At 42.7% G+C, this 23577-nt stretch overlaps 1 protein-coding gene across 3 annotated transcripts in view; it reads right to left on the bottom strand.

The window, feature by feature from the left end:
• The window catches only part of CMTM8 (CKLF like MARVEL transmembrane domain containing 8), a 127337-nt gene extending 103766 nt beyond the window's left edge, over nt 1-23571 (bottom strand). For all 3 annotated transcript variants that reach the window (XM_017887686.1, XM_017887687.1, XM_017887688.1), the window contains exon 1: nt 23313-23571. In XM_017887686.1, the coding sequence (XP_017743175.1) occupies nt 23313-23459 (147 nt within the window). In that variant the 5' untranslated portion in view covers nt 23460-23571. The remainder of the gene's footprint in view (nt 1-23312) is intronic.
• Nucleotides 23572-23577: the final 6 nt, after the last annotated feature.

Raw genomic sequence — 23577 nt, 5'->3', positions numbered from 1 at the left:
ACCAGCTACAGTAGACTGACATCTTCAGTTGAACTCTAAGACAATGAACATTCTACTTTCCCATGAAAGGGGCATATTACTAGGCTGGAACCATGAATCTCATGGGTGTGTACAGAGGATGGACAAGCAATCAGATGGCATTTGTTTCACGCTGAACTCCACAAGGGTGTGGCTGACTCATTCATGTGTTATTTAAGAACTGTTTCCTCAAATCATGGCTCAACTACAAACGGAAATGAAAGAAAGAAGGGATTCCCCACAACCTGGGACTGGTTTATTATCAAGTGAGATAATGAACGTGAAAACCCTTTAAATGGTAGAGTGTTTCTCTAAAAGCACAGGCAGCTTCCTAGAAACAGTGCTACTCATAAATCTTAGTAAAAACAAACAAATGGTATTTTCCTGCCAAATTTTAGATTTAACTCTCTCTATAGGGTGAATAAAGGACCAAATACCTACAAGGAATAAATGTCTCTTGAATTTCACCTCAAATTTGGAAACTTGAGTTTTCCTACTATAATTTAATATCTTTTAAGCATGTTTTCTTTACATGTCTTAAATCCTGTAATTGATCATTTGTTTCAACAAACATAGAAAAGTGCTATTTACCACTATATTCTAAGGGCTAGACACAGATTCTGGCACACAGTAAATATTCAACACATTTTTATGACAATAAACAAGATATGCATTATTAATCTGCACTGTAAAACTCATAGCATTTTGTTTTCTTAGTTTTTATTCTTGTTTTAAAGAGACAGACACAGTCTCACTCTGTCGCCCAGGCAATCCTTCTGCTTCAGCCTCCCAAGTATCTGGTACTACAGCCATGCAGCACCACCACACCTGGCTCATTTTTAAATTTTTTGTACAGACATGGTCTCACTATGTTGCTCAGGGTGATCTCAAACTCCCGGCCTCAAGCAATCCTCTGGCTTTGGCCTCTCAAAGGCTGGGGTTAGAGGCGTGAGCCACTGTATCCAACCTTCATAGCATTTAGACTGGGAAAGACCTTGAGGAGCTTAAGAATCAGTACTAAGACATAACCTGAGACAAAGAAATAGCTGAAAAGTTTCCCTCTTAGGAACTAGAGTAGTATAAAATGATTTTCCCAAAATTAATCTATGTGTCATATAAAAATCCAATATAATCTGACAAAGGAAAGGAGGCACCAGCAGTGACTGTGAAAAAAGTTATAAAAGTCAACTTGAAGAAGAAACATATAAACGTGAAAATAGGGAAAAAAATTTTAAAAACATCACAGCTGGGATAGATTATCCTATCAGATATTAACATGTAATCTAGAACTAACATGGAAACAAAGAATAGAACAGACTAGAAAGTGTACAGTTGAACCCAAGCAGGTACAAGTAGTAAACGAAAAACAGAAAGCAATCCAGGTAAGGGAATGTACAATGAATTTACCAATATGAAATGCTGGGACAACTGAGTAGACATTTGAAAATAAAATTAGAGCCCAACTTTATATTTCTGCTGAAATGCAGTTCAATATTAAAGTTAAATATTTTAAAGCACAAGAAAAATATAGGCAAAATATTAATGTACAGTTCATTATATTTAGCTTTGTTAGTGAGATACTACTTTCTTTTTTTTTCTCCAATGACCTCTGAACTTTTTATTGGCCTCCTGCTCCCCAAAGGGCACCCTGCTTCTGCTGGCTTAATGTCTCAGAACTTTGGTGTCATTGGTCAGATACCACTTTGCCATCCACTATCCGGCGGGTGGTGGTCTTTTGGATGGTTTGCATGGAACTGCTGCTGTAAAGGGCATCACCAAGATTGAAGTCCTCGCCATCTTCCAGCAGGCAGTGGTAGGTGGTAATCTCAGCCTCCAGTAGACTTCATGTTCAGCACAGCCTTGTACTTCTGGGCCTGGTGCTGTCCCTCTGCCCGGGTCGGTGCCAGCTCTGACTCCAGGTGCAGCAGGATCCCGTTGAGCTGCTCCATCTGCAGGGTGTAGTGGGCCTCCACCTCCCTTAGGCTGTTCTCCAGGCTGGCCTTCAGATTTCTCATGAAGTCCAGGTCGATCTCCAAGGACTAGACTGAACATCTCAGATCCGTGAGCAGCACCTCTGAACTTTTTATTGGCTTCCTGCTCCCCAAAGGGTATCCTACTTCTGCTGGCTTAATGTCTCAGAACTTTGGTGTCATTGGTCAGACACCACTTTGCCATCCACTATCCGGCGGGTGGTGGTCTTTTGGATGGTTTGCATGGAACTGCTGCTGTAAAGGGCATCACCAAGATTGAAGTCCTCGCCATCTTCCAGCAGGCAGTGGTAGGTGGTAATCTCAGCCTCCAGTAGACTTCATGTTCAGCACAGCCTTGTACTTCTGGGCCTGGTGCTGTCCCTCTGCCCGGGTCGGTGCCAGCTCTGACTCCAGGTGCAGCAGGATCCCGTTGAGCTGCTCCATCTGCAGGGTGTAGTGGGCCTCCACCTCCCTTAGGCTGTTCTCCAGGCTGGCCTTCAGATTTCTCATGAAGTCCAGGTCGATCTCCAAGGACTAGACTGAACATCTCAGATCCGTGAGCAGCATCTCAGCAGCTCCAACCTCAGCGGACTGTGTGGTGACCACTGTGGTGCTCTCCTCAGTCTGCTGAGACCAGTACTTGTCCAGCTCCTCTCGGTTCTTCCGAGCCAGCTCGTCATATTGGGCCTGGGTGTCTTCCATGATCTTGGCAAGGTCCTGAGATTTGGGGGCGTCTACCTCCACGATAAACCCAGAGCTGACAATCTGAGCTTGTAGGCCTTTCACTTCCTCTTTGTGGTTCTTCTTCATGAAGACCAGCTCCTCCTTGAGAGGCCTTGATCTCTGTCTTCAGCTGCAGCCGAGTGACATTGGTGTCATCAATGACCTTGCAGAGCCCATGAATGTCATTCTCAACAGACTGGCGCATGGCAGCTCTGTCTCATACTTGACTCTAAAGTCATCAGCAGCAAGACGGGCACTGTCAATCTGCAGAACAATGTGGGCATTGTCCACAGTATTTGAGAAGATCTGAGCCCTCAGGTCTTCGATGTTCTTGAAGTAATGGCTCCAGTCTCTGACCTGGGGTGCCTGCTTCTCCAGGTGCTCCCAGATTTTGCTCTCCAGCCTCCGGTTCATGGTCTCTAGGTTCCTCACTCTGTCCAGGTAGGAGGCCAGGTGGTCGTTCAGGCTTTGCATGGTCTCCTTCTCATTCTGGATGCCTCTCATTCCTGCCAGACCCCTGGCCGTCCCCGTGGCCAGGTCTCCGGACCCCATGCCACCCTGGAAGCCGGTGGAGCGGGACACGGCGATTTGGGAACCAGAGCCCCCCGGCACCTGCAGAGATGCTGGCTGCGCTGCTGACTGGCCAGATGCCATAGCTGGGTGCCTGGACAGAGCCCAGGGACCGGCAGTTGGTGGAGAAGGTGGAACAAGTGGTGAAGCTCATGCTGTCCGGGGGCGGGGGTGTGGGGAAGCGAGGGGACAGAACGCAGGCTTTGCTGACATGTTAGTGAGACAGTACTTTGTAAGGATGATGCCCAACATGGGGAAGCCAGTAAGACTGAGAGATTTGAAGATATACTTTAGATTTTGTAAATAAAATCACTATGGCACTTTGGGAGGCCAAAGCGGGAGGACTGCTTGAGCCCAGGAGTTTGAGAACTGGGCAACAAACAAAAAAATCAGCCAGGCATGGTGGCATGTAACTGTAGTCCCAGCTACTCAGGAGGCTAAAGTGAGAGGCTCACTTGAGCCTAGGAGGTCGAGGCTGCAGTGAGCTGTGATCGTGCCACTGCACTTCAGCCTGGGTGACAGAGCAAGACTATCTCAAAAAAAAAAAGAAAAAAAAAAAGCACTGTAAATAAAACTAAGAGATAAGCTAGAAAAAATATTCACAACAAAGAAGGTCACTATTCCTAATAGATGCTAAAAATATCCATAAGTGAATAACAAAACTACTGAACTTCTTTGTAGCTAGACCTGTATGTTGACCTCTTTATCCTTCCCAAATTCCACTGAAACGTCTCCCACCCCCAAATTAAAAAAATACGTAGTAGTGCTGAAAAGCTAGAAAAAGCAGCAACAGCAGTCTGGAGCAGAGAGAACTTCCCGGAAGGCACTTCAGAACAAACCAATGATAACCAAGGGAGTTTCTTGTCTGCAGCTCTGGAGTGGAAAATAGAGGACCTACTAAAAAAAGCAAGCCTCCAAACACCTTCAGATAAGCCAAGGATGCGAAGCAATAACCAAAGTTGGAGAAGGAATGAGTCAAGGGTAATCTGCTAAGGAGTACATTTAAAGACTTAGAAACTACTGACTAAATTATCTTCCCCCTCCCTGCAGCAGCTACTTCTGGAAATAGCCCCCAGGATAAAGATTTGATTTCCAGATGCTTCAACAAGCTATTTGCACACATCATAAGAAAGCCTATGCAGCTCCACTACCCCTAGTTTCCCCCTCCCAGGCCTATCAATATTTCCTTTCCTTTGAAAAACCACAAGATGCAGATCACATGATGAAAACCCGTATTCACTGCCGGGGTACAGGGATTCTCACTTAAGCTGAGCAAACAGGCTCCAGTCATTTCATCTATGATTACAAACATGGACAACCATTAATCACCAAATGACTGAAGAAAACAGCACAGGAGAAGCAACAGATTCAACAAGCAGAAGTGGTCTCTCAAAACAAAGAAAATACACTCAAGATCCTTACAGTGATTCAATAAAAAAGAGATCAGACTAAAAGCAAACATTTTAGAATGACTAATTTTTGGGAATTAAAACTATCAAGGCCGTAATAAAGCAATAGATGGGTTGAAAGGCAGCGCATACTTAACTGGAAATCTGAATTTGGGCTTAAAGTGTAATTTTTCTAGAAAATTACACTCTTTGCAAAGTACAAAGAGAAACACGAAAGAAAAATTAGGAGATATTGAAGATAGTTTAATCTGTCCTGGAACTCCTGGATTGAATTACGATTCCTTTAAAGGAGGAAACAAAGAACCAATGCAGAAAATAAGAGCAATTTCCCTATGCTGAAGCTAGATTTGTATAGTACTTATAAAGAGCCCAAAAAATGACGAGGAGGACAAACAAAGAATGCCTTTCCAGGCCAGGTGTGATGGCTCACTCCTGTAATCCCAGCACTTTGGGAGGCTGAGGTGGGTGGATCACTTGAGGTCAGGAGTTTGAGACCAGCTGCGTCAACACGGCAAAAACTCGTCTCTACTAAAAACACACAAATTAGCCAGGCATAGTGGCCGCGCCTGTAATCCCAGCTACTGGGACATAGAATTGCTTGAACCCAGGAAGCAGAGGTTGCAGTGATCCGAGATCGTGCCTCTTCCAGACATATAGTGGTATCTAGGGAGATATCGCCATAGATCCCTAAAGTTAGGGAAACAATTTCAAAAGCTTCTAGACCATTTAGTTACTTAAAAGGAAAAGAGAACCTGATTCCCACAGAGTGGATTTGAAGCCCAGCGAAAGCTAGCCCTCTGACAAACATTATAGAAGTTACAGTTTACTGCAACAGATGCAAGGAACATATTCTCAGCAGGTAACACCAGGAAATATCAGGCTAGAGCTGTCCTGAGAGAAGGGCCTTGTCTCCCTGAGTCCTCCCAGATTAGAGTGAGGGCAGGGAGAGATCCCACCAGGACTTGGGAAACTCCAAGGAAGGCCTTAACAATCTTTTATTCCAAACCACATCAACCTGAAGAAACTTCCCTGATTACAAAACTGCCTTTCATAAGCCAATTCTCCTGTATATAACACCGCCATTTCACCTACAATTTATTGCTACACCACCAGTGTACATTTGCATGGGTAGTAGTGCAAGACATCATTCACGCAAGACTCTGCTGCAACCAAGTCTGTGGGAATGTACATTCACGAATGGTCAAGGCCTGGGAGATACTGAGACTAACAGGCCTGTTTAGATACTACCAGACCATCGAGTCTCTTATTAACAACACTGAATGCAGCCAGGTACAGTGACTCACACCTGTAATCCCAGCACTCTGGGAAGCTGAGGCAGAAGGATTGCTTGAGCCCAGGAATTGGAGACCCACCCGCGAAACAAAGTGAGACTCCTATCTCTACAAAAAATAAAAAAAAAATCCAGGCATGGTGGTGCACACCTGTGGTCCCACCTATACAGGAGGCTGAGGCTGCAGTGAGCCATGTTTGAGCCATAGCATTCCAGCCTAGGTGACAGAGTGACACCCTGTCTAACAACAACAAAACAAGCCAAAAAACAAAAACACTGGATGTTAGAAGACAATGGAACAATATCCTCAAAGAATCAATTTTAAAAAATTGTCTTGGCTGGGCATGCTGGCTCATACCTGTAATCCCAGCACTTCGGGAGGCCAACACAGATGTATCACTAGAGCACAGGAGTTTGAGACCAGACTGGGCAACGTGGCGAGATCCTGTCTCTACAAAAAAATTAGCTGGCCATAGTGGCAAGTGCCTGTAGTCCCAGCTACTCGGGAGGCTGAAGTGGGAGGATCACCTGAGCCTGGGGATGTTGAGGCTGCAGTGAGCCAAGATCATGCCACTGCACTCCATCCTGGGTGGCAGGGTTAGATCCTGTCCTCACCTCTCCAAAAAAAGAACTGAGTAAAAATTAATGAAATTTTGAGATCTATAGTTTTATACTAACCAAATTATTATTCAAGTATGAAGGTAAAAGAAGATGTGATGGATGTGCAATGATTCAAAAAGTTTACCACTTTCAAACCCTTTCTAGAAGAATTACGCAAAAAGGTATCTCCAGCAAAATGAAAATCAAGAAAGTGACACAAAAAATAACATGAAAAATAATATCGTGAACAAATTTAAACTTGTGGTTAAGTCTAAATAGTTGTTCAGTAATATGGGTGGGAATCTTAAGATGACTGCCAAGCAATGATTCCTAAGAAATCATTTTTTAAAAAGTAGCACAGGGATTGTAAAATGGCACACACACTTCGAAAATAGTCTGGCAGTTCCTCAAAAGTTAAATGGAGAGTTACCATATGATGATAGCAATTCCACTCTCAACAGCATGAAATATATTCAAGAGAAATAAAAATATATATCCACACAAAACCTTCTACATAAATATTCTTAACAGCATTATTAATAATAGTTAAAAGGCAGAAACAACCAAATGTCCATGAACAGATGAATAAAATGTGATATTTCTACACAATGGACTATTAGTTTGTTAAAAAAAAGAAATGAAATACTGATATACATGCCACAACATGGATAAATCTTGAAAATACTATGCTAAGTGAAAGAAGCCACAAAAAGAAGTCAAAGAAGACCATATATTATAGGACTCCCTTTATAGGAAATGTCCAAAATAGGCAAATTTATGGAGACAGACAGTAGATTAGTAGTTGACTAGGGCTGGTGGAGGGAGGATTTGGGAAGAGATGGAGAATATATGTTAGTGGCTATGGGGTTTCTTTTTAGGGTACTGAAAATGTTCTAAAAGTAGTTGTAGTGATGATCGTACAATGCTGTGAATATTCTAAAAGCAACTTAGTTGTATACTTTAAATGGGTGGACTTTACAGTATGTAAATTATATCTCAATAAAGCTGTCATTTTTTTTTTTAATCCAGAGAAAGTTGGCTGACATAAAGTACATGGCCAGGAATAGGTAAGGAGGAAAGTGTTGTCCTTTGAATGGAATCATATAATTATATATCTTGATTAATTATCTGGATATTTAGAAAACTATTAGCTTAAAATGTGGGTAAAAATTTTAAAGTAACTCCAAACAAATAGAATTTATAACTTTAAATCACTAGAGGAAAAAATAAGGAAAACTAAGAATTCTAAATAATCACAATAAATATAAATGTGTTAAATTCCTATATTGGAAGACAAGTTCTCAGACTGCGTATAGAAATAAAATCTAACTATGTGATACATATAGAAGATGTACTTATAACAAGATGACAAGGAAAGGTAAAAAATAAAAGGGGTGTCTCCTTTTGGAGGACATGAAGTGTTTTGGAATTAGAAGTGGCAATTGTACAACACTGTAAATGTAGTAAATGCCACTCAATTGTTCATTTTAAACTGGTTAATTTTATGTTATACAAATCCCACTCAATTAAAAAATAAAGGGACAAGGCCGGGTGCAGTGTCTCACGCCTGTAATTCCAACACTTTGGGAGACTGAGGAGGGTGGATCACCCGAGGTCAGGAGTTCGAGACCAGCCTGGCCAACATGGTAAAACTCTGTTTCTACTAAAAATACAAAAATTAGCTGGGCGTGATGGTGTGCGCCTGTAATCCCAGCTACTCGGGAGGCTGAGGCAGAAGAATCACTTGAACCTGGGAGGCAGAGGTTGCAGTGAGCTGAGATCGTGCCATTGCACTCCAACCTGGGCAACAAGAGTGACACTCCATCCTCCCCCCCAAAAAATAAAAAATAAAAACATAAAGGGACAAGCTTGGCATATTAGTGCTCACCTGCAGTCCCGGCTACTTGGGAGGCTGAGGTGGGAGGATTGTCTGAGGTCATTAGTTCAAGGCTGAAGTGTACTATGATTTCACCTGTGAACAGCCACTGCACTCCAGCTTGGGCAACACAGCAAGAACTGGTCTCTTAAAAAAGAAATTGGAGAAATGCATGGTGAAAATAAATTACCATGATTAGTTTAAAACGATAAAGAGGCCAGGCACAGTGGCTCACGCCTGTAATCCCAGCACTTTGGGAGGCCGAGGCAGATGGATCACCTGAGGTCAGGAGTTTCAGACCAGCCTGGCTAACATGGTGAAACCCTGTCTCTACTAAAATAAAAATACAAAAATAGTTAGCCGGGTGAGATGGCGGACAACTGTAATCTTAACTACTAGGGAGGCTGAGGCAGGAGAATCACTTGAACCTTAGAGGCAAAGGTTGCAGTGGGCCAACCAGCATGATTGTGCTGCCACTGCACTCCAGCCTGGCTGACAGAGTGAGACTCTGTCTCAAAAAAAAAAAAAAAAAAAAAAAAAAAAAGATAAAGGGACAAGAAAATAAATAAATGCTACCAAAAAAGCTGGTCTGACAGGATTAGAATCAGACAAAATGGAACACATCAAAGGAAACTAAGGCTGATTTTACATATGCACATAACCACAATATCCCTAGATATGATATTAATAAATCAAATCCAAGAGTAAAAAACATTTAAATTCAATAGCTTATTAAAATCATACAACTAAGTAGAGGTTATCCCAAGAGTACAAGAATAATTCAACATTAGGTTTCCTAATACAGTTCACTACATTAGCCAACTGAAATAAACAAAACTCAAATGATCACCTCAATAAAAAGCACTTCCCCACCAAAACAATCCTATCTCCTAGCTCCATTCCCATTCATACTGCTCAAATCATTCCTAATTAAAAAGGGGATACAGTTAAACTTCCCTTCCTTAACTCAATAAAGACTAACAGACCCTACAGTTAAAATAGCACTATCATTATAATACTGGAAATATCCAATTAAAGTTATGAGCAAGCCAAGGATATCTACATCATCCCAATTATTTGACATTACACTGGCAATCTTAGTCTATGCAATAATGGAAAAAAGTATAAAAAGAAAATGAAAACAACCCATATTCAAAAAGTATGAGAATAACTCAAGACAGCTACACACAAGACAAAATTTAAAATTAACAGCTTTCTTATAAATCACAAATAATCAGAAATGAGTGAAATCCAATTCATTTTTGACAAATCTCATTTATCAAAAATTGAAAATACTTAAAACTGAGTAAGAAATGCCTAAGATAAATCTGGAAAAAACTCAGCACTTTGAGAACATAAAATAACCTGAATAAATGAAGAGATACAACATTCCTAGATGGTAAGGTTTGGTAACAGAAAGTCAACTCCTCAAATTCGTTTATAAATATAATGAAATCACAATCCAAGTTGAAATGGAATTGAAGAAACATTGATTCTAAAAATCACCTTAAATGTTAGTAAAAGTATACAGCGACAGCAAAGAAACAGAAAATTTTGTATGGCTTACCCTATTGAATATTAAAATACATAACACTATAATAATTAAAAGGGCCTGGGAATTCACACAGGAATAGAACAAAATAGGGTTAAGAAATAGTTCTGCATATAAGAAAATAAAATATGATTAATAGTGATGCAATTGAATATCCACTTGGGTAAAAAAGTAAAATTCTTACATTATACATACAAGAAGATCTTCTTAAAATTTAAGACGGTAAATATTTTTATTGTATTTTTCCTGAGATAGGGTCTGGCTCTGTTGCCCAGGCTGGAGTGCAGTGGCAGCACGATCATGGCTCACTGCAACCTCTACCTCCTTGGCTCAAGCCATCCTCCCACCTCATCCTCCCAAGTAGATGGGACTACAGGCACACGCCACCATGCTCAGCTAATTTTTGTGCTTTTTGTAGAGACAGGGTTTCATCATGTTGCCCACACTAGTCTCAAACTCCTGAGCTCAAGCCATCCACCTGCCTCAGCCTCCCAAAATGCTAGGATTACAGGTGTGAGCCACCACACCCAACCAAAAAAGTAAATATTAAAAAAAAAAAAAATTCTCCTATATTTTCTTCAAGTATTTGTGTAACCTTGGGGCTGGGGAAGCCCTGTTTAGCTAAGTAATGCCCAGAAGGCTAAAGGAAGTTAACAGTTTAAATTTCATACAAATTAGAATTTCTGACAAAAACAGTGGCATGAATAGTAATAAAAAGTAACATGTGGCTGGACATGGTGGCTTAGGCATGTAACCCTGGCATTTTGGGAGGCTGAGGCAGGTGGACCGCTTGAGCCCAGGAGTTCAAGACCAATCTGGGCAACATGGCGAAACCCTGTCTCCACCAAAAATACAAAAAATTACCCAGGTGTAGTGGCGTGTGCCTGTAGTTCCAGTTACTTGGGAGGCTGAGGTGGGAGGATCACCTGAGCTCAGGAGGTTGAGGCTGTAGTAAGCAATGATCACACCACTGCACTCCAGCCTGGGCAACAGAGACCCTGTCTCAAAAAAACATAAATTAATTAATTAAAAATAGATGTCTAATAAGCATATTTAAAATGTTCAACTTTAATGATCACAGAAATGCAAATAAAAACAATTTGCTCTTTTCACATGTCCAGGATCCCCTGAATATTATTTATAGCTGTTCTCTCTGACCAGTTGGTGCCCATGCCAAATTGGTTTTTATTATTCCAAATATCTCCTACCCCAAACAAGTTGGCAAATATCTAAAGAAAATTTGAGTATTTGCAGAAACAAATCTTGTTATATGCTGAAACACCATTCGAATGCAAGCTGGTATGAATTTTTTTGTATAACTTGGCAGCAACACCAAAAGCCTTAAAAACATATGTCGAACCACAAAATAATTATTAGAACTATAAATTAGGTCAACAAAGTTATAGAATGCAAGAGAAAGGATATAGAACTCATTTGGAGGCTGGGCATGGTGGCTGACGCCTGTAATCCCAGCAGTTTGGGAGGCCAAGACAGGTGGATCATTTGAGCTCAGGGGTTTGAGACCAGCCTGGGCAACATGGTGAAACCTTGTAATTTTTTTGTATAAATTTTTTATATAAAATAAGAGAAATAAAAACTCAATTGGAGTTCTATAATCTGGCACTGAACAATCCAAACATGAACTTAAGAAAATACTTCCAATTGCAATAGCATCAAAAAGAATAAAATACTTAGAAATAAATTTAACAAAAGCAGCGCAAGACATGTATACTGAAAATTACAAAATATTGTTGAAAGAAATTAGAGAAGACCTAAATAGATATAAAGATACCCCATGTTCATAAATTATAAGACTTGATTTTGTTATGATGGCAGTACTCACCAAATTGATCTATAGATTCAACAGAATCCAGACTGAAATCCCAGCCACCAGGTTTTCAGTAGTTTGTTTTGGCACTGTAGGACAAGCTGATCCTAAAATTCATTTGGAAATGCAAGGGGCCCAGAATAGCCAAAACAACTTGGAAAAAGAACCAAGTTGGAGGACTCACATTTTGAATTTCAAAACTTACTACAAAGTTACAGTAATCAATACAGCATGGTACTGGCATAAGAGCAGAGATGTGCATCAATCAAATATAACTGAGAATCCAGAAATAAACCATCATATTTATGATCATTTGATTTTCAACAAGAGTGCCAAGATAATTCAATGGGAGAAAAACAGTCTTTTAATAAACGGTGCTGGGACAATTGATATCCATATGTGAAAGATTGAGGTTAAACCCTTCCCTCACATCATAGACAAAAATGGACTCAAAATGAATCGTAGACCTAAATATAAGATCTACAACTTTTAGAAGAAAATAGAGAATATCTTTGTGACCTTGGATTAGTCAAAGCCTTCTCAGATATGACATCAAAAGCACAAATGACAAAAGAAAACTATAAAATTGGACTTTTCAAAATTAAGAACCTTTGCACTTCTAAGGACATCTTCAAGAAAAGTGAAAAGATAACAGACAGAATGGGAGAAAAATACTTTCAAATCATATATCTGACAAGGGATTTATCCCAGAATGTGTAAAGAACTCGTACAACTCAACAATAGATGACAAATTAACCCATTTTTAAAATGGACAAAAGCTTCCTGAAGAAAATGTACAAATGACCATTAAGCACATGAAGATTGCTCAATATTGTTAGTCATTATGAAAATGCAAACCAAATCCACAATGAGATACGATCTCACATTCACTAGGACGGCCAGAATCAAAGAAAATAAGTCTTGACGAGGAAGTGAAGAATTAGAACCCTCATGTTGCAGCAGGGATTGTAAAGCAGTACAGTCCCTTTGGAAACAGTCTAGCAGTGCTTTAATTTTTTTTTTTTTTTTTTCTGAGGCAGGATCTTACTCTTGTCACCCAGGCTGGAGTGTAGTGGCAAAATCTCAGCTCACTGCAGCTTCAACTTTCCTGGCTCAAGTGATCCTCCCACTTTAGCCTCCCAAGTAGCTGGGACTACAGGCACACACCACCATGCCCAGCCAATTTTTTGTATTTTTTGTAGAAATGGGGTTTCGCCATGTTGCCTAGGCTGGTCTCTAACTCCTGGGCTCAAGTGATCTGCCTGCCTTGACCTCCCAAAGTGCTGGGATTACAGGCGTGAGCCACCTCAATATTAAACATAAAGATATGACATTACCCAGTAACTCCATTCCTTGCTAAATGCTCAAGAGGACTGAAAACATATGTACACATAAAAGCTTGTACATAGGCTGGGCAGAGTGGGTCATGACTGTAATCCAGCACTGTGCAAGGCCAAGGTGGGAGGATCACTTTAGGCCAGGAGTTCAAGACCCTGTCTCTACAAAAAGTTAAACAATTAGCCAGGCATGGTGGCCCACACCTGGAGTCCTAGCTACTTGGAGGCTGAGAGGGAGAATTGCTCAAGCCCAGGAGTTTGTGGTTACAATGAGTTATGATGATGCCACTGCACTCTAGGCTGGCAAACAGAGTGAGATCCTGTCTCTAAAAAAAAAAACAAAAACTGTTAATTAAAAAAAAGAAAACTTGGGCCAGCTGCAGGGTGGCTCTTGCCTGTAATCCCAGCACTTTGGGAGGCTAAGGCAGGTGGATCACCTGAGGTTAGGGAGTTCCAGACCAGCCTGGCCAACGTGTGAAATCCAGTCTCTACTAAAAAAAATACAAAAATTAGCCAGGCGTGCTGGCAGGCGTCTGTAATCCCAGCTACTCAGGAGGCTGAGGCAGGAGAATCATCTAAACTGGGGAGGCGGAGGTTGCAGTGAGCCGAGATTGCGCTACTGCACCCCAGCCTGGGCAACAAAGTGAGACTGCGTGAAAGAAAGAAAGAAAGAGAAAGAAAAGAAAAGAAAGGAAAGAAGGAAGGAAGGAAGGAAGGAAGGACGGACGGACGGACGGACGGAAGGAAGGAAGGAAGGAAGGAAGGAAGGAAAAAAGAAAGAAAGAAAGAGCTTGTACATGAAAGTTCACAGCAGCATTATTTGTAATAGGCAATATGAACATCCCAAGTTCATAGGTTATAAGACTTCATTTTGTTATGATGGCAGTACTCACCAAATTGATCTATAGATTCAAAAGAATCCAGACTGAAATCCCAGCTGCCAGGTTTCTGTTTGTTTTAGCAGTTTTATTTTCTTTTTTTTTTGTCCTGTTTTAGCAGTATATGAATTTGGCATCGATTATAAGCTGCACCCTGATTCAGATATTAAAACATGAACACGAAGTACCTATTACAACTCCATCAACTGATAAGTAAACAAAATAATGTATACATCAGTGAAATATCTGACAATTAAAAAAAAAATGAAGTACTGATATATACTACAACATGGATGACCCTAAAAAACATGATGCTAAGTGAATGAAGTCAGACCAAAAGGGCCACATAGGATTCCACTTATGTGAAATGTCCAGAATAGGCAAATTCATAAAGATAGAAAGTTAACTTGGTTGTTACCAAAGGTTGAGGGAAGGGAGGAATGGGGAGTGACTGCTAATAAGGATGAAGTTGTTTTTGAGGGGTGAAAACGTTCTTTGAATAAGAGTAGTGACAGTAGGAAGACATTTTTAAAAATTTTTAAAAGAGAAAATATTCGGCTGGTCATGGTGGCGCACGCCTATAATCCCATCATTTTGGGAGGCCTAGATGGGTGGATCACTTGAGGCCAGGAGTTCGAAACCAGCCTGGCCAACATGGCAAAACCCCATCTCTACTAAAAATACAAAAATTAGCTGGGCGTGGTGGTGCGCATCTGTAATCCCAGCACTTTGGGAGGCTGAGGTGGGTAGATCACTTGAGGTCAGGAGTTTGAGACCAGCCTGGCCAACATGGTGAAACCCCATCTCTACTAAAAATTCAGGAAAAAAAAAAAAAAATAGCCAGGTATGGTGGCCTATAATCCCAGCTACTCAGGACACTGATGCAGATGAACTGCTTGAACCTGGGAGGCAGAAGTTGCAGTGAGCTGAGACTGTGCCACCGCCCTCCAGTCTGGGCGAAAGAGTGAGACTCCATCTCAGAGGGGAAAAAAAATTCTAAAATAAGACAGTGGTGATAGCTATACAACTCTGTGAATATCCTAAAAACCCCTGAGTTGCAGACTTTAAAAAGGTCAATTTTATATGTAATTATATCTCAATAAAGCTATTTTTCAAAAACACAAATGCCAAAACTCATAGAACTCTACACTAAACAACGTGGATTTACTGTATACCTTAATAATCTTTTTTGTTTGTTCGTTTTGGGACGTGGTCTCACTCTGTCATGCAGGCTGGAGTGCAGTGGTGCGATCTCGGCTCACTGCAACCTCTGCCTCCCAGGTTCAAGCGATTTTCCTGCCTCAGCCTCCAGAGTAGCTGGGATTACAGGTGTCCGCCACTACACCCGGCTGATTTTTGTATTTTTAGTAGAAATGGGGTTTCGCTATGTTGGCCAGACTGGTCTTGAACTCCTGACTTCAGGTGACCCTCCCGCCTCAGCCTTCCAAAGTGCTGGGATTACAGGTGTGAACCACCTTGCCTGGTCAATAAACTTATCTTTAAAGAAGATTCACATACCCTCTTATCAATTCTAAGTAATCATTCTCAGAAAACACTAAAGAACATCCAGAAAGATTTAGCTTAAAAGATGTTTAAAAGAAGGAAATAAACATACGTTGAACAGTAGGAGCCTGGATATTTATGGAATACTATGTGGCCATTATGAATGTCATGATAAATTAATCATTGATGAAAACAGGTAATATATCAGGTCTCAGCAGGAAAGCAGGCACATTCAGATTGGGTAATCTGAGTAGGGTTTAATAAAGATGTTGTTTATACCGCAGGGTGCAGGAAAACCACAAGCTATAGGGCAGTACTTGGCAATCAGAAGCGGGGGTGAGCGAACAGTTATCAAAGTCAGGGTAAAGAGCAGTGTGCAGAGAGCTGCTAGGTAGCCTGTCTTCTGTACAGGGACACAGACAACCAGCAGAGACCCAGCAGGGAGGAACCCTGGGGAATGAAGGTCCAGAAGCTGCTCTCCTCTCACCCAAGAGTCTCATGTTGATGATACCAGTAGATACAGCCAGTGGGACATCAGAGGGCAGGGAGGCCCTTAAGAAGTCCATACAGGATCACGGTGGAGAGGGAATGTGAAGGACAAATGGAAGGTATCCAGCACAGATGGTCACAGCAGGAAACAGTAGTGTACAAGAGACTACGCTTTAAAAAAAATTACAGGCCGGGCGCGGTGGCTCAAGCCTGTAATCCCAGCACTTTGGGAGGCCGAGACGGGCGGATCACGAGGTCAGGAGATCGAGACCATCCTGGCTAACACGGTGAAACCCCGTCTCTACTAAAAAATACAAAAAATCTAGCCAGGCGAGGTGGCGGGCGCCTGTAGTCCAAGCTACTAGGGAGGCTGAGGCAGGAGAATGGCGTGAACCCGGTGGGGCGGAGCTTGCAGTGAGCTGAGATCCGGCCACTGCACTCCAGCCTGGGCAACAGAGCAAGACTCCGTCTCAAAAAAAAAAAAAAAAAATTACAGATAATATATAACTTAAATTCTGGAACAATTGTGAGGCCAAGGTGGGTGGATCACTTGAGGCCAGGAGTTCGAGGCCAGCCTGGCTAACTTGGTGAAACGCTGTCTCTACTAAAAATACAAAAATTGTCTGGGCGTGGTGGTGGGCATACCTGTAATCCCAATTACTCAGGAGACTGAGGCACGAGCATCGCTTGAATCTGAGAGGCAGAGGTTGCAGTGAGCTAAGGTTGCAGTGAGCTAAGATCATGCCACTGCACTCCAGCCTGGGGGACAGAGCAAGACTCTATCTAAAAATAATAATAACAATGATAAAATTAATAAATAAAAGTTTTTTCTACAAATGTCGGGTATTGCTTTTAAGAAATGGAAACCATGTTCACTATTTTTTAAAGGAACTCAACAGGGCAATCGAATAATTAAAATTCCAACTCTCAGTAAACCCTACTTATCCTTCCCAACTAAGTTTGCTCATGACAGTAAATAAATAAAAGGTGACCTAACATTATTACATGGATACTATAATTCATTTTGAAGTCATCAATAACAGGAAGGGCACAATTTACTCAGCTTCTTACAAATCACTTTCATTCTTCAAGTACTTGTAATAGTTATGAGATCACAGCATCCTACAATTCACAGGTCAAGTACTGGATTGCTTCTAGCTTGTTATAAAACTTTAAAAGGAAGGAAACTACCATGGTTTGGTTTCCACATGATGTTACATTGGCACAGCCTTGAGTGTTTTAACAGGTACAGCTACTACCACTCACCTTCAAAGCCAGAGCAAGCGATTTTGACAAGGGATTTGAAAAAACACTGTTTTGTCCTCTGCATAATTTCATTTCCCCAGGTTCAGGCAGGAAGTCAGGTTCTTAGTAATTCTTTGTCTCAGTATTTTGTTTTCACAAGGCAGAAAGTAGCATTTTTCTTGGGGTGGGGCGGGTAGGTATATCTTAGTCTCAGGAATGGGACTGCAAAGGTTTGAAACAGACACTCTCCTCTATCCCCAGATAAAGAATCAATGGGTCCATATTTCATGAGATCCAAGAAACCCTCAATTATAAGCTGTACCCTGATTCAGATATTAAAACATGAATAAGAAATACCCATTATAATCAATAAAACACAGTATGTTATTTAAGGTGATCCTTAACATTTGGAATTTTTTAAAAGTATTTTTTGTTTAAAAGGCTCATACTATTGATGCCAGTTTCAACCAGTAGAACTTTGGGGAAGATAACTTCAGACTATGTCACAAAATCCTTAAATTTATATACCCTTTAGCCCAACAATTCTACCTCAAGGAACTTTTCCTCAAGAAAATCACTGGACAAATGTGGAAAGACAGACAAAGAAAAAAGATTGCTACAGCACTTGTTATACTAGTAAACCCTAGAAACACATTAGTTTTAAAATAGAAAACTGGGGAAACCAGGTACAGTACTTCTTTAAGATAGAAAATGGTAATAATTCAAAAGATCCAAGACCCTGAAAAGTGTTCACGGAATAGTAAAAGCAAACAGCAGGTCACAGATCAGTTAGAAAAACAATCATGAGAAAACATATGCAAAGAAAAAGGTATAAAAGGAGTTTTAGAAAGAACTGAGAAAATGGAAAGAGAAAATTCAAATTAAACAAAAATCTTCTGGCCGCAATGGCTTATGCCTGCAATCTCAGTGTTTTTGGAGGCCTAAGTAGAACTGCTTGAGGCCAGGAGTTCGAGGCTAGCCTAGGCAACATAGTGAGAACCCTGTCTCTAAAAAAATTAGCTAGGCATTGGCAGTGCATGTCTGTAGTCCCAGTTCCTCAGGAGACTGTGGCAGGAGGATTGCTTGAGCCCAGGAGTTCCAGGTTGCAGTGAGCTATGATTGCGCCACTGCACTCTCCAGCCTGGGTGACACAGTGAGACTCTGTCTCAAAAAAACTCCTTCGGTAAGGTCTTGCTTTATGTGCAGGTAAGGGCAGGTGGTTCTGCAGCCAGAAACCATCAAACCTTCTAGCTCCCTGGACTTGACCTTCCACAGCTCCCTCTCCTCATGTACTTGTCTGGAGGCTGGGCTATGTTGATCAGGAGTGAATTCAAAGTTGGTCTACCATGAACTGGAAGATGCTTGAATACTCATCCCTGCTGCTATAATATCTTGGCAGAGAAACCATTAATTCTCTGTCTGGCATTTGCTGGAGTTAAAATATACCAAAGGAAAAGGCTGGAAGCAAAGCAGCAAAAACTGGAAGCTGAAGAGAAGGCAATGAGACAAGGAGATAACTGAAGAGTAATCCAGGGTATTTTGCTAAGCATTTCATGCACAGCTGTGTGGTTCGGGTCCTGACAACTCTATGAGATACTTTCCAATTGAAAGAATGGCTCACACTGTACATGGTGAGGAGCAGAACCAGAAACTGAACACAAGTCAAATGCATTCAACCACAGTGAGCTGCACTGCCTTCCTGAATTTGTAATGTAAAAGTCAGTCTGAGTGAACTGCAGCTGAGAAGAGAAGACATTTATCCGAAAATGTGTCCAAGGATGCACTCCCAACCTATACCTTTAACTTAAAAGAATGTGATTTTTTTTTTTTTTTTTTTGAGACAGGGTCTCACAATGTCACCGAGGTTGGAATGCAGTGGCGCAATCCCAGCTCACCGCAACCTCGACCTCCTAGGCTTAAGTGATCCTTCTGACTCAGCCTCCTGAGTAGCTGAAACTACAGATGCCTACCACCATGCTGGGCTAATTTTTGTATTTTCAGTAGAGATGGGGTTTCACCATGTTGGCTGGGCTGGTCTCAAACTCCTGGGCTTAGGCAATCTGCCGGCCTCAGCCTCCCAAAGTACTGGGACTACAGGTGTGAACCACCATGCCCGACCAACAATGTATAAATGTTTATTTTTTATAAACTTTTAAAAGAGCCATTATTTTATTTTGGTTGGGTGAGGTGGCTCACACCTGTAATCCCAGCACTTTGGGAGGCTGAGGTGGGTGGATCACTTAAGGTCAGGAATTGGAGACCAGCCCAGCCAACATGGCAAAACCCTGTCTCTATGAAAAATAAAAAAATGAGGCAGGCGTTGTGGTGCACGCCTATAATCCCAGCTACTTGGGAGGCTCAAGCACCAGAATTGCTTGAACCCAGGAGGCAGAGGTTGCAGTGAGCTGGGATTGCGCCACTCAATTCCAGCCTGAGTGACATTATGAGGCCCACTGCACTCCAGCCTGGGCAACTGAACCAGACTCTGTCTCAAAAAAAAAAAAAAAAAAAATTGTATTTTGTTTACTAAAAATATGTTTGTAAAATGGGGGAGGAGTCTCCTAAAGCTTACGTAAATTTCCCTTACTTGAGAGAACACACCAGGTGCCCAGTACATTGGGAGAAAACACACTCAAATGAAGGTACATTATTGTGATATTTTAGATCTCTGGGAAAAAGAAGGTTCAACACATTTCCAGAAGTCAGGGTTAGAGGGAGATAAATAATTGAAATAAAAATTTTTACAGCCAGGTGCAGTGGCCCATGCCTATAATCCCAGCACTTTGGGAGGCTGAGGCAGGCAGATCACTTGAGTTCAGGAGTTCGAGACCAGCCTGGGCAATATGGCGAAACCCTGTCTCTACCAAAAATACACAAAAAATCAGCCAGACATGGTGGCCCATGCCTGTGGTCACAGCTACTTGGGAGGCTGAGGTGGGAGGATCACTTGAGCCCAGGAGGGGTAGGTTGCAGTGAGCTGTGATCACACCACTGCACTTCAGCCTGGTGACAAAGTAAGATACCATCTCAAACAAAACAAAACAAAACAAAACTAGATCAGAATAGCTAAAGGACAATAAAAGAATACATTTTAAATTCTGAAGAAAAACATTTTCAATCTAACACTCTTTACCTAGTCGAACTAGGAATTGTATATAGAATCAAGATATTCTGAAAGGTGCAAATTTCCATTTCCACATGCAATGCTTTCTTAGAAAACTACAAGAGGCTTTGGGTCCCCCCAGTGGAAGCAAAGCAAGACAGAGGACACTGGACATGGGAAGCAGAGGATCCAACCCAGGAAAGGAAGAGAATCTTCAGGGTGATGGTGCAGGAGAGCCCACTCGGCCAGCTGTGCGCAGGCCACCAGGCCAGAGGCTCCCAGAGAGGCCAGTCATGAGGATGATTCTGACAGAATCCGAAGTCTCTCAGCTTCTTGACAGGACGTAACAATGAGGTTACATCCTGATAAACCCACCCTAGTGGAAAGTATCCAAAGTCAAAAATGCATTTAATACCCCTAGCCTACCAAACATCATAGCTGAGCCTAGCCTACCTTAAACGTGCTCAGAACACTTAGGTTAGCTTCCGGCTGGCAGAATCACCCGGCAGCACAGCACGCTGGAGAGGATGGGTGGTTTGCGCTGGTGATGGCGTGGGTGACTGAGAGCTGACCAGCATCATGAAAAAATATCTACCGCGTATCACTAGCACGGGAAAAGAACAAAATTCAAAATTCAAAGTATGATATCTACTGAATGCATACTGCTTTTACAACATCTGTAAAGCTGAAAAATCCTAAGTTGAACCATCATAAGTGGGGACCTATATTGGGAGACAGGAAGAGGGTATGTATAATTGGAGGTGGGGAAGAGGGCATCCCAGCTAAAGCCTCACCTTTCAGAGTAGAAAGGCAATGGATAATGTCTACCACTGGGTGGGTGAGGGAACACCAAAAAACAGCATTATTAACACGTTGTTTAGAGCTCTAAGAGATGAAGACAGTCGGAGAAACATACATTTCTGCCTGTAGGACCGAATCTTTAAAATATGGGCATAAGGTGGAGCACAGTGGTTCATGCCTATAATCCCAGCACCTTAGGAGGCCAAGGTGGGAGGATTGTTTGAGCCTAGGAATTTCAGACCAGCCTGGCAACACAGAGAGACCCTGTCCTTAGAAAAAAAATTAAAAATTATCCAACTGTGGTGGTGCATGCCTGTGGTCTCAGCTACTCGGGAGGCTGAGATGGGAAGATCGCTTGAGCCGGAGAGGTCAAGGTGGCATGATGGTGCCAACTGCACCCCAGGCTGAGAGAGCAAAACCCTGTCTCAAAACAAAGCAAACAAACAAACAAAAAAGGTGCATAATTATCTCTGTCAAAAATAAAAACTATAGTAGTAATAAGGGTGATTTTGCTTACATGTTTTCCCATCTTTTTCAAAAAACTTACATGAAATCTAAAAGGACACATGCTAACATGTCAACAGTGACTATTTCTAGTAATGGGATTGTGGGCCATTTACATTTCTTTCACTTTTGTATTTCCTGAAAAGTGCAGTACACAGAGCATATTGATTATAAATCAGGAAAAAAAAAAAGGAGTTAGGCTTCATGCCTGGCCCAAATCCACCCCAAGGTAGAAGGCCCATCTCCCTCATTTTAGCTTTTGTTTGCGCTGCTGAAGCAGAGGAGCCTGCCAACTCCTCCATTTGCACAGCAAATATTTGTTGAAGTCCTAAAAGCCAGGCCCTGCAAGGCGATTCTAATACCTTCGGCTTTTGAGTCTCCTGAAGTCCTCAATACTCGCTGAGGCAACCAGCTGGGAGAGGAGCTAAGCCAACACTTCTCATACCTTATGTGCACTATGACCACCAGGAGTTTCACAGAGCAGGTCCGGGTGGGATCTGAGACTGGGGGAGCAAGCAAGCTACTTGAGGTACACAGGATTTACTTCAGGTTTCTCAAAGGAACCGGCCAGGTCTTCAGTCACTTCTGCACCGTGATGGCGTGCCCATTCTCTAACTCCTACATAGGCTCGATTTGAATTCCCAAATATTTAACAGAAGTCTATGAGAGATGGCAGAAGGGCACTGCTGAGGCAGCTGGAAGCTGTCTCAACCGTTCGCAGTTATTAGCAGGGCCCCGCAGAAAGGCAGGCCTGGGTTTGAAGCCGTGCTTCACCATCCACCGGTGTGATTTACGTCCCCTCTCTAGGCCTTCACAGGGGAGGGTGGTCGTGTGGATTACACGAGGGTATGAGGACATCTGAAGGGCTTGACAAGACTCTGGTACACGAAGAAGACTCAAACAGTGACCACCTCTAGCTGCTGACAGGGCTCCAGTCCTTTCTCAGCCCATGAAGGACTGACTGGGACTTCTGGGGAGATCACGTGAGTTTCCAGCCTCTATGCCCTCCAATGGAGAGAAGAACGCCCATGCCCTGCCTCCTTCCCAGGAATGTTCTGAGCCTAAACCAGGATGTGCACAGCACCTTGCAAAAGACCTCTTTGGTCCTAAAATAGGTTGCGGCACTCGGATTTTATTCAGTAAAATTTTCCTGACTCACCTCAATGTTACTATCGGGGAGATAAATTAGGAAAAGAAAGAAGCCCTTTCCTCTTCCCCTGATCTTAGGAAAGCTTTATTTTCAGGGAGGAAACCATCCACGTGGAGATCAGGTGAGAAAGGCACCAGGTGTCTCTGACACTCAACACAAACTCAATAGCCACTAACCCAACTATCCTGCTCCCAGGATCTGCTGCCGCACCGAGAGGGCCCAACAAGCTGCATTTCTCCCACAGCAAGGCATCCTGAGGATCACAACCCTTTCTTCCCAGGACAGCCAGAGTTTGTTGGACCTTGTTTAGAGAGTCTTGCACTTTGGGAAGAAGGCGAGGCTGAGCAAAACCGTTCCCTAAAGCCCGCGGGAAGATCTGAGCAGGCTCCATCCCGAGAAGCACGGCGGAAGCACGCGCCGGGGTCCAGCTGAGCCCCCCGCCACCCCCGGCCCGTCGGCACTCACGATCTCGGCCACGATGAGGAGGCCGGGCAGGGTGCGGAGGAACTCCCGGTCGTAGGCGAAGCTGCTGCTGCTGGTGGAGAAGTTCTCTGCGAAGGAGCTGGCGGTGGTGGTGACCGTGTGCGAGCGGGCGCGCTGCGGATCCTCCATCGTCGAGCCACTGCTCGGCTGGCGCGACCCCGGGGACCCCCGGCGGGTCTGCGGCTGGACGCGCGGCCCTGCGCCCCTGGGACACAGGCGCGGGGGAGGGGAGCGCGGCCGGCGCGGG

This window comes from Rhinopithecus bieti, unplaced genomic scaffold (genome assembly GCF_001698545.2).
Source record: "Rhinopithecus bieti isolate Rb0 unplaced genomic scaffold, ASM169854v2 scaffold_17429, whole genome shotgun sequence".
Lineage (NCBI taxonomy): Eukaryota > Metazoa > Chordata > Mammalia > Primates > Cercopithecidae > Rhinopithecus > Rhinopithecus bieti.
This window is presented reverse-complemented; position numbering and strand designations above follow the sequence as displayed.